This window comes from Bemisia tabaci, chromosome 7, assembly GCF_918797505.1.
Source record: "Bemisia tabaci chromosome 7, PGI_BMITA_v3".
Lineage (NCBI taxonomy): Eukaryota > Metazoa > Arthropoda > Insecta > Hemiptera > Aleyrodidae > Bemisia > Bemisia tabaci.
In genome coordinates, this window is record NC_092799.1 from 33838707 (window position 1) to 33862216 (window position 23510).

Genomic DNA, 23510 nt, shown 5'->3' on the forward strand with positions numbered 1-23510 from the left:
AAGAATTTAAACTAATCCGTGAGCTACCGCGCCGAGCGATGACGGATGTTGAGTTGAGGATCGCTGCGACAGAACAATTACGAATCCCGCATTTCCGCGGTGTGTTCATGATCGATGAATTGGCGAGCAAGAAACCTAAACGTCCCGAGTGCGGTATCGTCAATCTGGACCAAAGCGATGGATCGGGTACACATTGGACAGCGTACCGGATTTTAAAGAACGGAAATGCATTGTACTACGACAGCTTCGGTGATCTACCACCACCCGTTGAAATTACGCGATACATTTTACGCTCACGCGGTAGCTCAACGACGACGATAGGATACAATTATGATAGCGAACAAAATTTCAACTCGAGCGTCTGCGGGAAACGATGTTTAGAATGGCTCGCACCAACCAGGAATATATAGTATTCGAAATATGGAAACACAGAAAAGATGTCACACGTTCATGTTGACTGGGAGAAGCAACGTTCTCGAGTTTGCACTGCCTAGACCTCTCGAGTTGTTCGGACCTTGCGAGATCGGTCTGACGGGTTTTGTAACTTATTATTCCATCCCGAACATCGACAAAACGAATAGACTGCTTTTCTACTCCGAGAGCAGCGACGAGAATTACTCGGGAATTTCCTTCCCGATCGGTGCCTACGAGATCGAGGGTATAGAAGAATACTTGCAGGAATCACTTGGCGGAGCGGAAGCAATCAAACTCAAAGCAAACAACGGTACGCTCAAAGTCAGCATCAAATCCAAGTACTGGATCGATTTCCGCAGACCCGGCACTTTACGTAAGGTGCTCGGATTCGGAAAGCGTCTCTTGGCACCGGACGAATGGCACGAAGCTGACTATCGGGTCAACATCTCACCTGTAAACATGATATGCATCGAATGCAGCATCGCCGACGGTGGATACGTGAACGGGGTGCGCGGACATCACATTTATGCGTTTGCTCCCGATATCGAACCAGGATTCAAAATGGTAGAGCAACCGTCGACGATTCATTACTACCCCGTCTTGGGTGATAAGATCCAACGTTTGCTCGTTAATATAGTAGACCAACAAGGAAGAGCGATCAATTTCGGTGGTGAAGAAGTGACAGTGCGACTGCACGTGAGATCGCAAACTTTTGGGTAAACGAAGGATCCAGAACGAGGACAACGATCCGTTCCTATATTCTCTCGCATATAATAGTATTGATAATTCACAGACTAGTTATCAACATCAACAACAGCAGCAGAAGAAAACTTTGACCGAATATTCCAAGAGGGCTCTAACACAACTCGGATTCGTGGTGAAAAATCCGAAATAAGAACGAGATGGAAGCTTGGCGTCAAGAGATCATCGAATACGAATACATCCGTTTCGGTCCGGTCGACGAACGGCGTGGAAACAACGATTCGATCCGGTTCACCCCCGATACCCACGGTCTGATTACCGTGCCTCAAGATTCGAGGATCTTCATACGATTTGAAGTGAAACTCGAGAAAAATCCTGGAGCCGCCGCAGATGCTACGAAACCTCCATTCAAGTTGGCTAACAATTATGTCCAGCACATATTCGACCGTATGCAGTATAAAGTGAACGGGACGGAAGTCGATAGCATGCAGTCTATCGGAGTAACATCGACCGTGAAAAATTATCTCACATACACTAGAGCGGAAACCGCGGGGCTCGCATCTGCCGGGTTTGTTGACATCACTCATTCATGGACCGAATGGGATTACACAACGGCGGATCAAACTTTCAGCGCTATCGTACCGTTGGCTTCACTCAGCGGATTCGCAGTACATTTCAAAGACGTTCTAGTCAGATGCTCGCAATAGTTGATCCTAGTGCGCAGTGGTACGGATAAGAACGCATATTATATCACCGACGCGGCGACCGCGGACGGTTATACCATCGAATTTAATATAATCGAAAAAAATTGGGAGATTCCCATCGTCAAATTCACATTGGAACTGGAAAAACAAATCTTGCTCAAGATGAAGAAGAACGACAAGATGAGTTTCGGTTACATGAATTGGGAATCGCACGATATCCCGGGGATTTTTCCGACCAAGACGTTCAAATGAAGCGTAAGAACAACCGGCAGGCACAAGCCCAAATTCGTGGTGTTGGTATTTCAAACGGATCGACGGGACAATCACCTGAAGGATTCCTCTCTTTTCGACCATGTAAATGTGCGCTCGGTCAGCGTTCAAATCGGTGAGCGTCGGTTTCCTCAGGTTGATACGATCTACGATTTCTCGAATTTGGATTATAAACACGCCTATCTGAACTACACCGATTTTATGAGAGACTACTGGAAAGGTGAGAAACTCAGCGAGCCAGCTATGTTGATGGAAAATTTCAAAGATCGTCCGATTTTTGTCATCAAATGCGTCCAAGGTGAAGATTTAAAAACAGCTCCGGTGGATATCACGTTGACCGTTGTGGCAAAAGAGAATTTCCCGGCCAACACTACAGCCCAGGTGATCTTGATCACACCTGTGAAGTATTCATACGAACTACTGCACGGAACCGTGAGGCAATTGGATTGATCTTGAGCAAAAATTAAAAAAAATATATTTATTTATTTTTTCATTCGTTTACAAACATGACATTTTTTTTTCAAACATTACATCATTTAGAAAAGAATACAATATAAATCAAGCGGCAACGTTTGGAACGAGTGCGAATTTGTGTGTTCTTCCGATCGGGCCTTCGTAGATGAGATCGAAGGATCCAGCGTTGATATCCTGAATTGCATCGTCCGTCAAACGGTCCGCAATGTGTGAAGGTAGGAAGAGAAGACGATGATGATTCTCGAAGACGATATCAGCGGCAACGGTTATCCCGTACTTGGATGGCATTTTGATGAGTTTGTTCATCTTGTAGCGAGCGTTTACAGTCAGCTCTTTAGCGTTGACAATCAAGACTGAATTGTTGAAAACGTCCATGATGGTGGCTGTCGTCAATTCTTTCAAGGTACGGATAATTCCACTTTTCGTGTGCTATATTTCAAGTGAAACAATTTGTCTCGTCTGCGGATGATTCCACTTTTCGTGTGCTATATTAAGTCGGGATGATTCGACAATTTGTTTGCTATATTAAGCACGGATGATTTCACTTTTCGTCTGCTATATTTCGAGTGAAACAAATTTGTGTGCTACATTAAGTCGGGATGATTCCACTTTTCGTCTGCTATATTAAGCACGGATGATTTCACTTTTCGTCTGCCATATATTAACATCGGTCAATTTGATTCTTCATCTACCACTCTTATATTATTATCGGGGTGATTCCTTTGTTCGTCTACCACTATAATTCTCTCCTGCTCCTGCATAATTTCATCTTTGAAATATTCCCGATAAAAGGACTCCGACAACCACATACATAATCGGAATGCGTTCGACATAGCGCAGAATGGATGTACTATAGGACACGTATCTGCTGTCGACCATCGAGCCAATAGTCGCAAGGACGGGCAATCTTTAGTGTCCAAATTTACAACCATACATTTTTCCGGCACGAAACGACTGATGAAATCTCGTTTTTGTTCTTCTTTAACATAAAGTACATCGTAGTGGTTGCCGATGCGATTCATTTTTGAAGTGAATTCATCGTACTCGAGAAACCCGCTTTCCCATTCCAAGTGATGATGATTGCGTGTTAACCAGTTGTTTGTCACAACGTCTTTGGCGTTCAATTTGCTGCTCGGGAACGGAGGTTTGAATAAAAAAGAGTTCAGTTTGAGTACACTCGATTACCACAAGACCAAACTCTTTGACGATGAATTTTCTTTGGCTCCTAAAACCTTGTACATCGAGACAAGCCATCGTCTTCTTTTTCTCCTTCCGTTAGTTACACTTTTTACTATTTTCAAATTCGAGGTTTCTTAACCGACGGTCCTCCAGCAGAATTATTGATACTATTTATACGACATCGTTTAACCGCGAGGATTTTTCTCAACTCGGTCTCGGCTCCGCAACTTTCATCCACCATGCAAAGATCGATGATGTCACGATGACCCCAAGGACGAGAGTTCACCCCGTCCTCTAGTATACAGCGTTTATCGTCGAGTCCGGATGGAGTTGTTTTTGTATTTTCGAATGAGTATAGTTTATGTTTCCGCGCCCCGATCATGTGCATCGGAGCGCTCATCTTCGATTCGGGTTCCTTTAATATGGTAATAAAATTGTTGAAGTTTAAAGTTCTTTGCATGGCGGATGATACTCCCTTTACTCTTTTCTCCGTTTCACCGTCGCTGAATCGATATGCATACATTTTGGGTCGCAGCGCGACGAACTCTGCAACGGGTCTTCCTGCTGTTTCATCTTTAAAAGTTCCCATTACTTTGCAGTTCGTCGCGCTGCGACATTGATGACCTTCTGGGAAGTTGGAGGTATCGTACATGTGTAGGTCTGACATCATATCATCGTAGACGTTCGGTGTAATCAGCTCGTAAATGAATGAGTCCGTATCCATGTAGAGAAGTTGAACTTGGTCGGCATTCTACTTCTTCAGCATGTGATTATAGTGGAATTGATACATGTGCACTTTACTTAGATCTAAGATTGAAAAACCAACTATCATTGGTCTGTCTATGACAACCTCTGTTCTTCTCAAGTGTATAGCTACCAATTTTTCTGCGAAGATGGTGCGGTCGATAAAATCGACGCGTGAGATTGCTTTCAGTATCTGTCTGCTGTTTGTACCCAATTTAATGTTCTTTCGCTTCAACGGGTTCTCGATAAATTTTCCTTAGCAAGCGTTGCTGCACAGTTTCAGGAGCGTTTGGTGGAACGGATTCGTAGCGTCCCGTCTCAACCGGGCGTTCAGCTCGATGAAGGGTGCCAAGAAAGGAGCCTGACGGAATATGATGGCCCGGTTGACGCGCAGGAGTTTTAATCCTTGAGCGAGCGCTTCTTTCAACATTACATAGTGGATAACATAATTAGTTTTGTCTGTAAGGGTTGTTAATAGTTTAGTTGATTTCCCCGCTCCTGATGGTGGTATTTCGTTCCGGCACAAGAACGGAAGGTCATTGTGCAGGTCGTGGAGGTGTTTTGGATATTCAATATCTACACCGAGTATGAACCCGAAAGGAGCGTCGTCGGGATGGTTGATAATGGTTTTCGCCAGAGTTAACAACTCTTCTCCTTCCGGGACCCAAGTGTAGTTATCGTAGGGTAGATGCTTGCACATGGTATGGGCGTACAGTGCCGTCACATCCAAGTACTGTATATAGCTCAGTGGTATTTTAGGATCAAATTGATCCGGTATCAAAGGATTGTTTGCGAGAGCGTGCCGTTTCACCACCTGTGTTATCCCACCTCGGATCGAGCTCATAATCATGAATACCATATCCATATCATCGAAGGGTTGGATTTTCGCTTTAGTTATTTTTGAGAAGGCGTCGAAAGCGAAACCGGGTAGCGTTAAGTAGTTGGCACAGTCCAAACCATAGTTTTTCATTCCTAAGAGTCGGAACTCCTCGAACACGTCACTGAGGAGGCACACGTCCAGTCGCAAGTAGAAATCTGAATACTCGCCGAGATTACGGAAATTGAAAGTTTGCCAAACTTGGAAAAACCGTTCGTATTCCTCTTCGGAGATGTCCGTTTGAGTCAGGGTGTTGAAGAAAGCCTCTCGCGGTGGTGGACGCGCCTCGTTCAGTTTGGCCGGATTGTTAACGTAATCGTACGGGAACGGAGCTTTACGACAAACCATGTCGAACTCATTATCTGTGCGAGTGAGCTTCCTCGTGCGAACGAAAGATTCGCGCGGGATCGTCTGAGCCAGTTTATCCAACGATGCGGGGAGGAAACGGAACGAGTCGATAAACTTGATCGAAAACCTGTTACCCAGATGTATAGTCATGCTGATGTAATTTTCCTCCGTGTGTGGTATTATTTCAACGTTATGAGGATACTTGTTCAGAGCCAGCGTTACCTCGTGGAAATCGTACCTACTTCCATTGTGCAGGACGACTCTTGCACATTTTTCATGTCGGAAAATTAGGTTGCAATTTGAACATAGCGCCTTTCGATAATTGGACCTTGTTTTCCCTCCCGCTCTCTTTTGCTGATCATGATCCCGCACTTTTACAATACCTCGTTGTGCGAAATCCACCTCGCAATGTCCCCTTTATTTTCCGCTTCAAATAGGGCCCGGTCTTCAGGTGTCATTATTATTTTACCTTCTTTGTCATTGTACCTCTTACTAATTCTTTCTACCAGAGTGATTATGTCATCCAGAAATTTGATTTGTGCCTCCTCGCCACGGTACAGTTTTGGTTCCGACATTTTAAATTCAGGATCCTCCGTGACGAGGACGTAAGCGTAAGAATTTGAGATGTGCCGTATATACGCAGACGCTGGATGCGTCGAGTCACCATGAATTTGTTCCAAGTAGGCCTCAAAGTCTGCATAAAGTACGTAATTATGTTTGATTTCCTTATGATGATTTTTGAACTTGAGGTATCGCTCGTCTGGAAATGAAGCTAGGAATGCGTCTTTGCTTACCAAAGAGCAAAGAATTTTATGTTGACGCAATTGCTCCATCGAGTTCTTATGTGTAAAGCATTTCTTGCAGATGTAGATACGAGTTTTATGTTTTGTCAACTGTTTACGTACAAGTTGTTCAAAGTTACTGATCCAACAATAATGGTAACTTAAAGGTACGGGGGTTGAGAGATATAGCAGGTCGGTGTGGTCTTCTTTTTCCGGGTCGGCAACTTTGATGGGATATACTGTATACTTTTTCTTGTTTGACACCAAACTCTCACGGAGCCCAAATACCGAAACGGATACGTTGTTCCTTTTTTCGAATTTTATAATATCAATTATGCTCGTGGGGAAGGGAACACAGGAAAAATCGTAATGGTTAAGTATATCTACATATTTATCAGGACGATATTTATTCTGCGCCTCCTTCGGGACGAACTTTCCCAACATTGCAAACAGGAAACAATCGTTAAATTCACCATTATTTACATTGACAACATTGTTGGTGCGAAACGGAAGCTTAACGTACGTTCCACCTCGGTGTAAAGCATAGTAGCGGTTGACACGTAGCTCCATACCCTGTATCTTCTTCAGCACCCAACCGGATCCGTTCATGTGGAAATCGAATGACTCCTTATTAATCTTGACTCTTAACTTTTCATAATACTCGTCCAGATCCGTTGACGTGAAAATAGCTTCGTTTTTAGTCTTAAACTTCTTCAACTGCATTCCTTCCTTGTCCTTATCGTCAGCTTTTTCATATTCAGCATAGACTAGTATATTTACCTTCAATGCCTCGTCGGTGAGTTCTTCTTTAATTTTTCCTATCACGAGGTCTTTAACTGTGAGTAAGTAATCATCGATGATGAGAAGCTCCGGTTGGAGGTTGGTGATGAAAAATGTTTTCAACCTGCTTTGACAAGCAGTCTCGACTTGAACAATCGGAACTTTAGTCTCAAACAAATTTCTTATGTGACTTGCAGATTCTTCATGTTTTTCTCTTTTATGGTATGAGATCTTGCACGTGTCACAATATTCTTGATTCTCGTCCTTGTTGTCATCGGCAGGTGATGAGGTGTCCTTCATGGTGGACATCTTTTCAATGTGTTCGGGAGATTGCTCATGATTCTCTCCTTCCGCATAAAACTCATCACAAAGATCACAATGGACGAGCGCGTCGTGCTCCTGTTTAATATTCGTTTCATCGTTGATACCCTCCTCCCTCTTAATTTGTTCCGTGCAGTGTTCGTGCTTTTCACCTTGTTTATAAAATTCATCACAATTGTCACATTGGATGAAAGTCTCAACATTCTGTTGTGCTTGTTCTTGAGCAGCCATGATAAAGATACTATTTTAAGCTCAAAGTCTTCCGAGTCGGTTAGAAAAGGGAATCTACACTATTTTAACGTTTGCTAGATTCTGTTCACTGAGAAGATTTCAGAGGGAACAACTGATACTATTTTAAGCTCTAAGTTTTATGCGTTTGCCACAACAGAAAATCTACACTATCTATACGATTGTTAAATTCTTTCCACTGAGAAGATTTCAGAGCGAACAACTGATACAACTTTAAGCTCCAAGTTTTCTGAGTTTGTCACAAGAGAAAATCTACACTATCTTTACGATTGTTAAATTCTGTTCACTGAGAAGATTTCAGAGCGAACAACTGATACTACTTTAAGCTCGAGGTTTTTCTAATGTCATCAAAACCGAGACCGACGAACTTTCGCTCGGAGACAAATCCTCAGTTTTCATACCGAGCGAAAAGAAACTGTAAAGTCATAATTTACCTCAGAGTAAATATAGTATTAGTATTCGCTCATTACCAAACTCGGTTACACTCGGACAAACTGTGTAGTCATAATTTAGATCAATGTAAATATACTAGTAGTAGTATTTCTTAATCACCAGTTTTGGTTACACTCGGACAAACTGTGTAGTCGTAATTTAGATCAAAGTAAATATAGTAGTTGTAAAATTAGTAACATACACTGACCTGTACATTACCTAAAAATAAAATGTCTGCCCTTCCATTGTCCGAATGTGCAATTAGGTTTTTGAGTTTTGAAGATTGTTTGTTCATGAGTTTGTATGAAATACCATTGGAGATGGAAGAAAGTCTCAACAACCAAATTGTTGAGTCACTGTATTTACGAGTGGACCCGATTTATCACAGCAGGCGCAGCCACGTGTGTGACTACGAGTGCGTGCGTACGTTAGAAGCGATTCTGAAAACTCTCAAATATGAATTGTGCGACAAACCCGCGTTTTATCGGTGTTTTATGAGTGGTTTTTGTAAGTGGGCTCTAACATATTTATGCACCAAAAATGTCATTTCGTTGTAAATACAAGCTGAATTGCTGCTCCTCGAGTGATGAGTGCGTGTCGCGGAGAGGATTCAAAAATACTCATTTTCAACCCTTACCTACGTGAACTGTTGAGAACCTTAAACTCAGTCGCATGTGTTCAGGGCACTTTATGACTCTGTATTCACTTCATGAAGCTTCCAGATAACTTTCATATGAGAAACCAGGCCTTTTTCAAATGGTTGGGTCTGGACGCGAGTCACAACAGTTGGATCGATAGTAAGGATTTCGTATAAATAGTATGCATTCTCTTCTCAGTATCCTAAGGAAGAAATCTTGATCGATAAAATTATTCTCTTCACTTTCATCATCATCATCGATGTTGTTGGAGCGAATTCCACAGTGGCGGTGGAAAACTCATCCGAAGCAAACTTCACAATGTGCCCGGTCTATCCGGAAATCAAATGCGCACCCTCTACCTTGGCGGACGTTCTTCTATTCATCTTGAGTTTACTGGCGCTCATTTGTTCCGCTCCGTACCTGTACTCCAAGTACCTATCATCCGACTGCAAGTTCCGTTTCACCAGAATGTCCCGTAAGAATAACAATCGGAAAGTCGATGACATAAGTGTCGATTTAAAGTTCGGAGAAGGAGAAGGGATCGATGTTTGTGGTTGACAACCCTAGCGTTTTTAGAACGCGTATGTTTTCTGAACGCGTACGTTTTCTGAACGCGTGGGTTTTCTAAACGCGTAGGTTTTACTAAACGCGTGGGTTTTACTAAACGCGCGGGTTTTACTAAACGCGCGGGTTTCACTAAACGCGCGGGTTTCACTAAACGCGCGGGTTTTACTAAACGCGCGAGTTTTACTAAACGCGCGGGTTTTACTAAACGCGTGGGTTTTACTAAACGCGAACGGGTTTTAAACTGTAACTGTAAATATCTACCGAAAAAAAAAATAAAAAATTTTTGATTCATCAAACTGAACATTGTAATATCCAATCCCAGCTGCTCGTCCCAAAACACAAGGTTCCAATACACACCTCCAAGCGCACACCACCGCCACGCCACTAAAAATTGAAATCCCTCGCGGGTAACTTTACTAGCGGTATAAGTTTAAGTTTTCCTGATAGCTGAAAGCATTATGAGCTCAATGAAAGCTCAAGAAAAAATTTTCCAGGGGTGGACCAACAGCAATCCGAAAAATTTTTAATTTCCCGAATCAGACCCTACTCTCCAGTGTCCGATACCAGGTTCATACTGGAGAAAGAGGTCTATCGAAACCGAAAATTTTTACAAGTCCGAAATTCCGAATCTTTTGAACAATCTGGCAACATTGTATCGAAAAATCAACTAATTTTTGCCCCATCTGGCAACACTGTAAAATTCGATGTTGCCAAATTTCACCAATAATTAATTAATTTGTTTAAGTGCCCAATCCGGCAACGCCGTTCCGCCATCTCGAATAATACACCATTGCATAACCCGCATTTTGAAGGGCATTATTACACCATTGCATAACCCGCATATTGAAGGGTCAACATACAATATTTTTACTTTTTACAGCGTTGCCATATTGAATAATAATCCCTATACAACACTGTTATTTAATTCTTATTTTTCTGCACCATTATGCAACGCTGTACGATTTTTATTGGAATTTTTTCGTGGTCTAATCCCCATTTTTACCCTACTATCTGCGACGTGTGAACTATTCAATCGAAACAAAAAAAGTCGTTTTTGGAAAAACCTCAACGTTACGGTAATCATTTAGAGCTTATTACATCGTTGCCATGTCTCTCCTGACTGTTGCTGACTGTTGCTCGGGACAATGATTCTAGCGCGTGAAAAAGTTGTTGATGGAGCAAAAATGAAATTGACATATTTTTTTTCTCAAATTCAAAAGCATTACCTATCATCTCCGATAAAGTCTTCTTATATATTCACTCTAGTTATGCTGCAACATCGTTTTAAAGTCAAGAACCAGACACGGGGGACACGCAAATTTGGGACAAATGTAGGCAATTTGCACATTCAAAGTTCTCCTAAATTTTTATTCCAGTCCAAATAAAGTGGGAAATAGCATGTAATAGTCAACAATAGTGGGAAAAATGAGAAAAAAATTTGATCTGCCTATTTTTCTCAGTTTATGACGATTAAAACAGCTCGGGACACCAAATTAGACGCTTATTTGAACTCACCCAGGTACCTTTGAACATCTCAAGTATAATTTTTTATTTACATACTTTACAGAATGAGCAATCCACCAGCAGCTAACAACCAGCAGCTAGCTCCCGGCCATGGGACCTCGCCTCTCCACGTAATTAACTATCCGCTGACGCCCATCTTCAATCAGACAAGCCCGGGCCCCAGCCAGCTGCCGCCCGTCCGCCAGACGTTGCGCCTGGAAGGAATGGATTTTTGGAAGAATCACTTGCGTAAGTAATGGTTACAATTTTTAACCTTGATATGAACCCGTGTCGTGTTATACAGGTCTATGCTCTTATACAGGGTTATCTAAAAGTCACTGACCACCCCTGGAAGGCCTTGTCTCCACGAGCCGTTTCGCGAGATTTGTCCCAGGGAAAAATCCCACTTACGAAGTTGGGAAAAATATTGAGTTAACCAATATTTTTCCCAGTACCAAGTATGGTACTTGTACCCCTCGGACCCACTGAGAGAAGAAGAAGAAGTGAAAACTAAATGTGCGATATTTTATTCATTACTACATTGTTCATGTTTGTTCAGTTAAAATAATGTGTTCTAATTGTCAATTGATTGCATTTATTATTTTAATCCCGGTTAAATACTCGACTTTGACTAATTTATCTTCCCGCGCAAACTAGTCGCAGGACTGTATGAGCCCCGTCCCGTGGAGACGGTAATTGGGAAAAATCCCAGAAGTTTCATTCCTGCGATTCGAACTTGGGAAAAATCCCATTAAAACGTCCCGTGGAGACAAGGCCTGACGTTTTTCCAAATTGAGATAGAAGTTTGAAACTTTGGCAATGTTCCTCAGTCTAAAGTAGCAACTTCTTGGTGCCCTCAAAATTTTGGCCCCCCCCCCCCCCTAAGAAGGACGGGGGCTAACTTTTTTTCCAAATGTTTTCCCCTTCATTCAATTGGGAGTTTCTGAGAAACTAAAGTTTTCCGTCAAAAAGAAAGCTCGGATTCAACATTGTTGGGTTGCCAAATTATGTTAAAACTTTCAGTATAAATTGTTGCAGTGTATAATAGCAGTGGAAAAATTTACCTATCTTCGATTTTTTCGAAAAACCCTACCAGTCCCACCTCCAGCCATGTCAAACTCCCCCGGAATGACGCTACCCCGGCGAGAACACTTTGCCTCCGATGCCGACGGCCAGGCTGCAAGGACCTAAAGGGACGGCTCGAATACTCCCCGAAGGGACGTGACGGCTCCCGTTGCATTTTCTGCCGTTCAAGCAAAAGAGGTCTCACTAGCGTGCGCCGAGCCACGCCACCGGGCGAGCAAGGCAGGGCAATAGATCGAGAGCTATAGCACCGAATTATCTAAACGGAGCATAGAGTACAATAGAGTCGCAATGTACTGGATCGCCGATGAAGCCACTTTTGGAGGCTGTTTTGTCCAGTACACGAGAGACTAGCGTGCGGCGACTAGCGATGACGCACGCGCAGAGACTGGCGCTCAGCGCTCCCCACTCCCCGACTCGGCTCCGCTACAGTGAGGTCCATACACATTGAACCAGCTAAGTAGGCCGGTAATAAGTCTGAAATTGAGTCCATAGATGAATATCATCCAAGAGTAACATACATTAATGGATTCGTTATGGCTTTAAATATCTATTTAAAGCAAAATTTGCACAAATTAATATAGATGGAATTAAAAAAAGTCGAAAAAACACAAGCAGTCGTTGCTTTTCCCGTAAGCCGCCGTGATAAGAAATGCCGGTTGGTTCACACTTGGTATAAGTCAGAAATTAAATCCCTATATGAATATTATCCAGGAGTAATATTACATCAATGGATTCATTACGGCTTTGACTACCTTTTAATAGCAAAATTTGCAAAAATTAATGCTGATTGAATTATAAAATGTCGAAAAAACACAAGCAGTTCTTGATCTCTCCATGAGCCGCCGTGTTACAAAATGCCGTTGGGTTCACACTTGGTTCACACTTTTCGGAGCACACGCGGCTCGGAAACGCCTGTTCTTGGATTGGCTTCATCGGCGCTCCAAGTACATTGCGACTCTATTGTACTCTGTGAACCGGAGAGTATAAGAATTTTCACATACATTATTAGATCGGGACACTCGAGTGTAGCAGCAAGGATCGGGCAGTCTGGCTGGTCATAGCCGATGGGTTCAAAATTTGAGACCCATCAAAGGACTACGTGTAAAACGGGCCATTTGGGGCTCGGGGAGGATACCTTTGAGACTTGCCCTCTTCATTCACCTAACAATGCCCCATCTTTTCCCAAAGTTTCAAGCCCCCCAAAAATTTTGGGGAGACGCAGCGGGGGGTCAAAGTTAAAAACCGGCAAAATTTTCGCGAATTTATTTCTCGAAAACCAAGAAGGTTTGGAAAACGCGGTTTAAACGAGCGCATTCAGCGTGACGAGATCTTTCAGAAAATGTATAACATCATAGGGTTTTGTCAACTTCAGCTCGAGTTATCGCCTCCGAAGCGCCGGAACACTCAAAAAAGACCCCTTATTTTTTCACGTTTGGGCCGATTTAAAAAAAAGCCATTCTTTTATTTTGATGAAAAACTGATATGTTGTTCCTGACTCTCTGTAGCCCCTCTAGCTCTTTACCGCATGCTGGGGAAATGTATTGGTCGCGAGTTATAAGAGCGGAAAGGAGCGAAGGTCGGGAAAATCGGCTATTTTAAACTGCGCGCGCGGCGTTGATCGGAAGGAAAACGTCCCCTCCCACAGTAGTATGAAAATGAGGACTTGAGCCCAAAAGTTTTTAGCCAAATTGTGCAGAAAAATACGAATTAAATTACAGTGTTGTATAGGGATTATTGTTCAAGATGGCAACGCTGTAAAATAAAAGTATTGCATGTTAGCCCCTTCAATATGCGGGTTATGCAATGGTGTAATAATGCCCCTTCAAAATGCGGGTTATGCAATGGTGTATTATTCAAGATGGCGGAACGGTGTTGCCGGACTGGGCACTTAAATAAATTAATTAATTATTGGTGAAATTTTGCAACATCGAATTTTACAGTGTTGCCAGATGGGGCAAAAATTAGTTGATTTTTCCGTACAGTGTTGTCAGATTGTGCAAAAAATTCGGAATTTTGGACTTGTAAAAATTTTAGGTTTCGAAAGACCGTCTCCTCCAGTATGGTTCAGGTATCGGAAACTGTAGAGTAGGGTCTGATTGGGTAAATTAAAAATTTTTCTAAGTCCCGTGCTGGTAAATATTTTCGGAAAATTCCCATTCTCCGATCCGCCTCGGATCTATGCGATTCTTTTACACTATAGGAAATCGGAAAACTGTACAGACCGAATTTTGATACGTCTTTTAGTTTTCGAGAAAGTTCGAATTTAACCTAAGTCGCATACGTATCTAATGTGTACATACGAGTTTTCGTGCTTGCTTGAAAACATGGGAGTCTTAACTTTTACTATTGACAGGTTGTATATCTGATGGTAAAAAACACATCCATGACACATACCTATCTTATGTGTATGCGCGGTTTTGTTCCTTACATTGTTTCAGATTGTGTAAAAAATTCGGAATTTCGGACTTGTAAAAATTTTCGGCTTCGATAGACTATATTCTCCAGTATGGTTCTGGTATCGGAAACTGTAGAGTAGGGTCTGATTGGGGAAATTAAAAAATTTTCTAAGTCCCGTGCTGGAAAATATTTTCGGAAAATTCCCATCCTCCGATCCGCCTCGGACCTATGTGATTCTTGTACACTATCGGAAATCGGAAAACTGTACAGACCGAATTTTGATACGTCTTTTAGATTTCGAGATAATTCGACTTTAACCTAAGTCGCATGCGTATCTTATGTGTACATACGAGTTTTTATGCTTGCTTGAATAAATAGGTTGGTAGTTCACTCTTGACTTTAGCTATTGACAGGTTGTATATCTGATGGTAAAAAACACATCTATGTCACATACCTATCTTATGTGTATACGCGGTTTTGTTCCTTACATTGTTTTCAGATTGTGCAAAATATTCGGATTTTTGGACTTGTAAAATTTTTCGGGATCGATAGATCATATCCTATAGGATGGGTTGGTATTGGAGACTGGAGAATAGGGTCTGAATAGAAAAATTAAAATATTTTCGGAAAATTCCCAACCTCCGATCCACCCCGGACCGATGTGATTCTTTTACACTATCGAAGATCGGAAAACTGTACAGACCGAATTTTGATACGTCTTTTCGTTTTCGAGAAAATTTGACTTTTACCTAAGTCGCATGGGTATCCTATGTGTGTATAAGAGTTTTATGCTTGCTTGAATACTGTTGACAGGTTGTATGTCTGATGGTAAAGACACATCTATGAAACACACCTATCTTATGTGTATACGCGGTTTTCCTTCGTATCCCCCATAGATTGTGGTCCTCGCTCCGTCCAAAGTTCAAAATTCATCGTGAAATAGCTGTCTGTTTGTGGATCGCACAACGGTGTGACGCCTGGTTTTAGTTTCTACAGATCATGGGGTATCAGGAAAGCGTAAACGTGCATTGCGGGTAGCCCGCGCTCGCGAAAGGGCATGCGGTGAAACTTCAGCACATTCCTATGGGTCCTCACTCGATGCGTCCTGAAATCAATGTTCAACGCCGAATATCTGTTGGTCCACAAGTCCTAAAAATCTTTGTAGGGCTTTCATTGAGTTCGTAGTACTAACAGCTATCAGGAAAACTTAAACTTATACCGCTAGTAAATTTCCCCGCGATAGGGCGCTGTCTCGAATTTCAGAGGGGGAAAATTCGACAAATTTGTAAGATTATCAATCTTTAACACCGATTGCTGTTGATCCATAAGTCCTAAAAACCTTTTAGAGCTTTCATTAAGTTCGTATAGTACTAACAGCTATCAGAAACACTTAAATTTTTAGCGCTACTAAATTCGCCCGCGGTAGGGTATGTGGTGAAACTTCAGTTTATGGGGTCCTCGCTCGATGCGTCTCAAAATCAATGTTCAACGTGGAATATCTGTTGATTCGTGGGTGTCAGAATAGTCTTAGGACCCTTATTCACTTGTGTGGATTGAAGAGTATCAGAGATACCTAAAATTTGATTGCGCGCTCTCACCCATTAGTCGTACAGACCCAAGGAAAGTCTTAAGCTTCGCTACCACCCTTGGTGGATCTATCGCGACATGACCAATGTTTATGCTTGCTTGAAAAAAAAGTGGGGATTGCTAGTTTACTCTTGACATTTACTTTGTCAGGTTGTATGTTTTTCAAGAAATTCGACTTGTACCTAAGTCGCATGCGTATCCTATGTGTATTTGCGAGTTTTTTAAATTTCGGTACCTATTAAAAGACCATCTCCTCCGGGATGGGTCTGGTATCGGAGACTGGAGAGTAAGGTTTGATTCGGGAAATTAAATAATATATCTAAGTCCTGCGCTTGAAAATATCTTCGGAAAATTCCACTCCTCCGATCCGCCCCAGACCTGTACGATTCTTTTACACTATCGAAGATCGGAAAACTGTACAGACCGAATTTTGATACGACTTTTCGTTTTCGAGAAAATTCAACTTTTACCTAAGCCGCATGGGTATCCTATGTGTATTTATACGAGTTTTTATGCTTGGTTGAATAAATGGGGATTGCTAGTTTACTCTTAATATTTATTTTTGTCAGGTTGTATCCCATCAAGAACACTTCCGCGTAAAAATAAACCGCCAAGCTAAAAATATAAATATTCATCGCCTTAAATGTAATGATATCACATAAAGTATAGACACCAAGTAAATTTCATGAATATAAACTTTATGTTTCTCCTCCTTTCAACATTATTACCGGAATAATGCAAATTATAGACAAAATTTAAAAAGGGTACAAATTTATCATTATTTTTTTGTAGTGATTATGCAATGGTGTATGCTACCCCTTCAACTTGCAGGTGATGCAATGGTGTATGTTGCCCCTTCAATTTGTAGGTTATGCAATGGTGTAAGTTGCCCTTCAATTTATAGGTTATGCAACAACCTTGCTAAGGGTTGAATTACCGGTGAAACCTGAAAACATGAGATTGACGTGTGTAACGAAAGTCGATGATTTAGACAAATTTAGCGGCACCAAATCCGCTACTCATCAATTATGACTGTAATGAGACCACCGGGAAGTCTCCAAATTAATTATCAAACCAAAAATAATTAATGGTCTTATAGGATCCACCGTATTATTTACAGGGACGTGTCGTAACCCGCGATGGACCGTTCGATCTAACATTTAAGGTATGGTAAAAGATCGGTATTCAGGACTGAATTACTTCACAATCAATTATTGACCATAGATTTAATTAGAAATACAACAATATTCAATTATGTCGATTCATTACCATAATTTTTTAATAGGAATACATCGATAGTCAATTATTTCGACTCTTCACCGTAACATCAAATGGAAAAATCTCAACAGTTGATGATGGCGAATACTTACCGTAATGGACCACTAGACAAGTTTCTTATCCAAAATTTCACATAAAGCACGATGCGCACACGAGCCCAATTTGGAAACCTGCAATCATCTTCATACTTTCATGACATGACCTCTCGGGTGCTGTGAGGATAGGTGACCAAGAATTTTCAAAAAAAAATTCACTCGTGCAAATTATACCGGGGTCGTCTCATCATCTATGCTGTGTTGGATGTCGCTGGTCCTCGACTCAAACTCATAAAAATTAGTACATACCCAATTTAGAAACCTGTAATCATCTTCATACTTGCATGACATGAGCTCTCTGGTGCTGTGAGGATAGTAAACCAAGAATTTTCAGAAAAATCCACTTGTTCAAATTATGCCAGGCTTGTCTCATGGACCATGCTCCGTCAGATGTCTACAGCATTCTACCCAAGCTCATATAAACGGGTACGAGCCCAATTTAGAAACTTGCAATCATCTTCAAACTTTCATGACATGACCTCCCGGGCTCTGTGAGGATAGATATTCAAGAATTTTCAAAATAATCGACTCGTGGAAATTATATCAGGCTTGTCTCATTGACCATAGTCGGTCAGATGTCTATATCACTCGACCCAAGCCCATAGAAACGGGTACGTACCCAATTTAGGACCTAAAATAATCTTCATACTTGCATCACATGACCTCTCTGGTGCTGTGGGGATAGTTAACTAAGAATTTTCAATCGATGGTTTTTTGCTCAATATCTCGAAAACGGTGCGTCCTAGACGATTTTTGACGACTTCACACCCACTGCTTTTCAAATATGAATGCAATAAGACCACCGGAAGCCTACGAAAAATTTATCAAGCCTAAAAGACTCAAAATTTCATTGCGGGGAGCCCCCAGTTGCGAAGAACGGTATTGGAAGCTCCAGTGCATTGCTTTACGGTCGATGAATCGTTCGATCTAACATTTAAGGCAGGCTTAAGAAACGAAAGTCAGCTACGGTTAAATTAACGATCGAATCTTTACCATAATTTTAATTAGATATACATCGAAAGTCAAATATTTCAATTCTTTACCATATTTTAAAAATAGAAATAAATCGATGGTCGAATAGTTCCCATAAATTTAACGGAAAAATGTCACCAATCGATGATTCCGTGTATTTACAATAGCTTTAAAGGAATTATACCGACAGTTGATTATTTCGTTTCTTTACTATATAGCTTTAAAGGGAAATATACCTATATTCAGCTGTAAAGGGGAAAATTGATGCCTAATCGATGATCTTGATTCTTTACTATGACCCAAAATCTAAAAAATTGAGATGGTAAAGCTTGAACTTGCAACATTATCGTATAATTAACCTTTAATAATATCAAAAACAAAGAAAACCTTTCAAAGAAAAATAATTGATATACGGAAAGGAGAAAAAGAGTGAAAAAAAATACTTACTTTTCTTTCACTTTATTTAAGTGGGTGCAATGTTGTATGCGAGCATTTCTTACGAAGGGTCAATTATTCGGGCAGCTTTGGGCGAGAGTTTATTGTTCCGGAAAGTTCACCTACGTTCGAATCGAAAAATGAACGTCTTTGAATTATTCTCTTAGAGGTGATAACTACTGATTGAAGCAAACTCGTGGCTTCTCGTATGAAAATTAAGTTTCCTGGAAGCTTGACGAAATGAATAATGAGTCATAAAAACCCCCAATTATTCGGACAGTTTTGGGCGAGAGTTTATTGTTCCGGAAAGTTCACCTAGGTCTGAATCTAAAAATGAACAATAAATTTGAGGAATGATTGTTTTACAACCGAACACAAAATGTCCAGATTGTTTTAAAAATTAATGAAAATGAGCCCGTCGGTAAGGAGTGTTTCTTTGTCCTCGTAAATCCTGATCAAAACATTTTTCAAAGGACCTTTTATATAGCAGACATTCTTGTTTCCATTGTCTACTGCAAGAATTCCAAATACAGGATATTTTCCACTGGAGTTAACGATGAATGCAGAAACCGAGTAAGAACTGTTCGTTTTGAGATTGTACCAAGGATTTTGATTGAACTACTCATGGTATTTTTCCTCAATTTCCATTCAAAATATTCTCCTTAGGATACAATACACTTGTTTTAGCAATAGGTACTGAAGTTTTTCTTTTAGTACTCCAATAAGTCTCCTTTGAATATACCCTTAAGCGCTCTCGAAGTGTTCATTCAGGACGTATTCACATGATAGCATCCCACAAGCGTTGTAAAGTTCCCTGGTCAATTTCTTCTATATGATCATTGTACCCCGAGGAATATATTCATGATGTCCAGGGTGCAATCCATTTTGAGGACTGTGATTTTATCTCAGGGTCGTATCCGTAGATCCAAGACTCATTTTTCCTCATTTGAAGTAAAATTTAATGAATCTTCACCCTCAGTCAAAGGAGACTTATTGGAGTACTTAAAAAGAAAAACTTCAGTACCTATTGCTAAAACAAGTGTATTGTATCCTAAGGAGAATATTTTGAATGGAAATTGAGGAAAAATACCATGAGTAGTTCAATCAAAATCCTTGGTACAATCTCAAAACGAACAGTTCTTACTCGGTTTCTGCATTCATCGTTAACTCCAGTGGAAAATATCCTGTATTTGGAATTCTTGCAGTAGACAATGGAAACAAGAATGTCTGCTATATAAAAGGTCCTTTGAAAAATGTTTTGATCAGGATTTACGAGGACAAAGAAACACTCCTTACCGACGGGCTCATTTTCATTAATTTTTAAAACAATCTGGACATTTTGTGTTCGGTTGTAAAACAATCATTCCTCAAATTTATTGTTCATTTTTAGATTCAGACCTAGGTGAACTTTCCGGAACAATAAACTCTCGCCCAAAACTGTCCGAATAATTGGGGGTTTTTATGACTCATTATTCATTTCGTCAAGCTTCCAGGAAACTTAATTTTCATACGAGAAGCCACGAGTTTGCTTCAATCAGTAGTTATCACCTCTAAGAGAATAATTCAAAGACGTTCATTTTTCGATTCGAACGTAGGTGAACTTTCCGGAACAATAAACTCTCGCCCAAAGCTGCCCGAATAATTGACCCTTCGTAAGAAATGCTCGCATACAACATTGCACCCACTTAAATAAAGTGAAAGAAAAGTAAGTATTTTTTTTTCACTCTTTTTCTCCTTTCCGTATATCAATTATTTTTCTTTGAAAGGTTTTCTTTGTTTTTGATATTATTAAAGGTTAATTATACGATAATGTTGCAAGTTCAAGCTTTACCATCTCAATTTTTTAGATTTTGGGTCATAGTAAAGAATCAAGATCATCGATTAGGCATCAATTTTCCCCTTTACAGCTGAATATAGGTATATTTCCCTTTAAAGCTATATAGTAAAGAAACGAAATAATCAACTGTCGGTATAATTCCTTTAAAGCTATTGTAAATACACGGAATCATCGATTGGTGACATTTTTCCGTTAAATTTATGGGAACTATTCGACCATCGATTTATTTCTATTTTTAAAATATGGTAAAGAATTGAAATATTTGACTTTCGATGTATATCTAATTAAAATTATGGTAAAGATTCGATCGTTAATTTAACCGTAGCTGACTTTCGTTTCTTAAGCCTGCCTTAAATGTTAGATCGAACGATTCATCGACCGTAAAGCAATGCACTGGAGCTTCCAATACCGTTCTTCGCAACTGGGGGCTCCCCGCAATGAAATTTTGAGTCTTTTAGGCTTGATAAATTTTTCGTAGGCTTCCGGTGGTCTTATTGCATTCATATTTGAAAAGCAGTGGGTGTGAAGTCGTCAAAAATCGTCTAGGACGCACCGTTTTCGAGATATTGAGCAAAAAACCATCGATTGAAAATTCTTAGTTAACTATCCCCACAGCACCAGAGAGGTCATGTGATGCAAGTATGAAGATTATTTTAGGTCCTAAATTGGGTACGTACCCGTTTCTATGGGCTTGGGTCGAGTGATATAGACATCTGACCGACTATGGTCAATGAGACAAGCCTGATATAATTTCCACGAGTCGATTATTTTGAAAATTCTTGAATATCTATCCTCACAGAGCCCGGGAGGTCATGTCATGAAAGTTTGAAGATGATTGCAAGTTTCTAAATTGGGCTCGTACCCGTTTATATGAGCTTGGGTAGAATGCTGTAGACATCTGACGGAGCATGGTCCATGAGACAAGCCTGGCATAATTTGAACAAGTGGATTTTTCTGAAAATTCTTGGTTTACTATCCTCACAGCACCAGAGAGCTCATGTCATGCAAGTATGAAGATGATTACAGGTTTCTAAATTGGGTATGTACTAATTTTTATGAGTTTGAGTCGAGGACCAGCGACATCCAACACAGCATAGATGATGAGACGACCCCGGTATAATTTGCACGAGTGAATTTTTTTTTGAAAATTCTTGGTCACCTATCCTCACAGCACCCGAGAGGTCATGTCATGAAAGTATGAAGATGATTGCAGGTTTCCAAATTGGGCTCGTGTGCGCATCGTGCTTTATGTGAAATTTTGGATAAGAAACTTGTCTAGTGGTCCATTACGGTAAGTATTCGCCATCATCAACTGTTGAGATTTTTCCATTTGATGTTACGGTGAAGAGTCGAAATAATTGACTATCGATGTATTCCTATTAAAAAATTATGGTAATGAATCGACATAATTGAATATTGTTGTATTTCTAATTAAATCTATGGTCAATAATTGATTGTGAAGTAATTCAGTCCTGAATACCGATCTTTTACCATACCTTAAATGTTAGATCGAACGGTCCATCGCGGGTTACGACACGTCCCTGTAAATAATACGGTGGATCCTATAAGACCATTAATTATTTTTGGTTTGATAATTAATTTGGAGACTTCCCGGTGGTCTCATTACAGTCATAATTGATGAGTAGCGGATTTGGTGCCGCTAAATTTGTCTAAATCATCGACTTTCGTTACACACGTCAATCTCATGTTTTCAGGTTTCACCGGTAATTCAACCCTTAGCAAGGTTGTTGCATAACCTATAAATTGAAGGGCAACTTACACCATTGCATAACCTACAAATTGAAGGGGCAACATACACCATTGCATCACCTGCAAGTTGAAGGGGTAGCATACACCATTGCATAATCACTACAAAAAAATAATGATAAATTTGTACCCTTTTTAAATTTTGTCTATAATTTGCATTATTCCGGTAATAATGTTGAAAGGAGGAGAAACATAAAGTTTATATTCATGAAATTTACTTGGTGTCTATACTTTATGTGATATCATTACATTTAAGGCGATGAATATTTATATTTTTAGCTTGGCGGTTTATTTTTACGCGGAAGTGTTCTTGATGGGATACAACCTGACAAAAATAAATATTAAGAGTAAACTAGCAATCCCCATTTATTCAACCAAGCATAAAAACTCGTATAAATACACATAGGATACCCATGCGGCTTAGGTAAAAGTTGAATTTTCTCGAAAACGAAAAGTCGTATCAAAATTCGGTCTGTACAGTTTTCCGATCTTCGATAGTGTAAAAGAATCGTACAGGTCTGGGGCGGATCGGAGGAGTGGAATTTTCCGAAGATATTTTCAAGCGCAGGACTTAGATATATTATTTAATTTCCCGAATCAAACCTTACTCTCCAGTCTCCGATACCAGACCCATCCCGGAGGAGATGGTCTTTTAATAGGTACCGAAATTTAAAAAACTCGCAAATACACATAGGATACGCATGCGACTTAGGTACAAGTCGAATTTCTTGAAAAACATACAACCTGACAAAGTAAATGTCAAGAGTAAACTAGCAATCCCCACTTTTTTTTCAAGCAAGCATAAACATTGGTCATGTCGCGATAGATCCACCAAGGGTGGTAGCGAAGCTTAAGACTTTCCTTGGGTCTGTACGACTAATGGGTGAGAGCGCGCAATCAAATTTTAGGTATCTCTGATACTCTTCAATCCACACAAGTGAATAAGGGTCCTAAGACTATTCTGACACCCACGAATCAACAGATATTCCACGTTGAACATTGATTTTGAGACGCATCGAGCGAGGACCCCATAAACTGAAGTTTCACCACATACCCTACCGCGGGCGAATTT

The 23510-nt window shown here is 40.5% G+C and overlaps 1 protein-coding gene across 9 annotated transcripts in view; it reads left to right on the plus strand.

Moving 5' to 3' along the window:
* Positions 1–23510, plus strand: part of LOC109031418 (uncharacterized) — a 100539-nt gene that overhangs the window by 16456 nt on the left and 60573 nt on the right. For all 9 annotated transcript variants that reach the window (XR_002008799.2, XR_002008800.2, XM_019042915.2 and 6 more), the window contains exon 3: positions 11049–11233. Coding sequence is in view for 7 of the 9 variants with exons in the window: in XM_019042915.2 (XP_018898460.2) it covers positions 11050–11233 (184 nt within the window). In the remaining 2 variants the exon portion in view is untranslated. The remainder of the gene's footprint in view (positions 1–11048; positions 11234–23510) is intronic.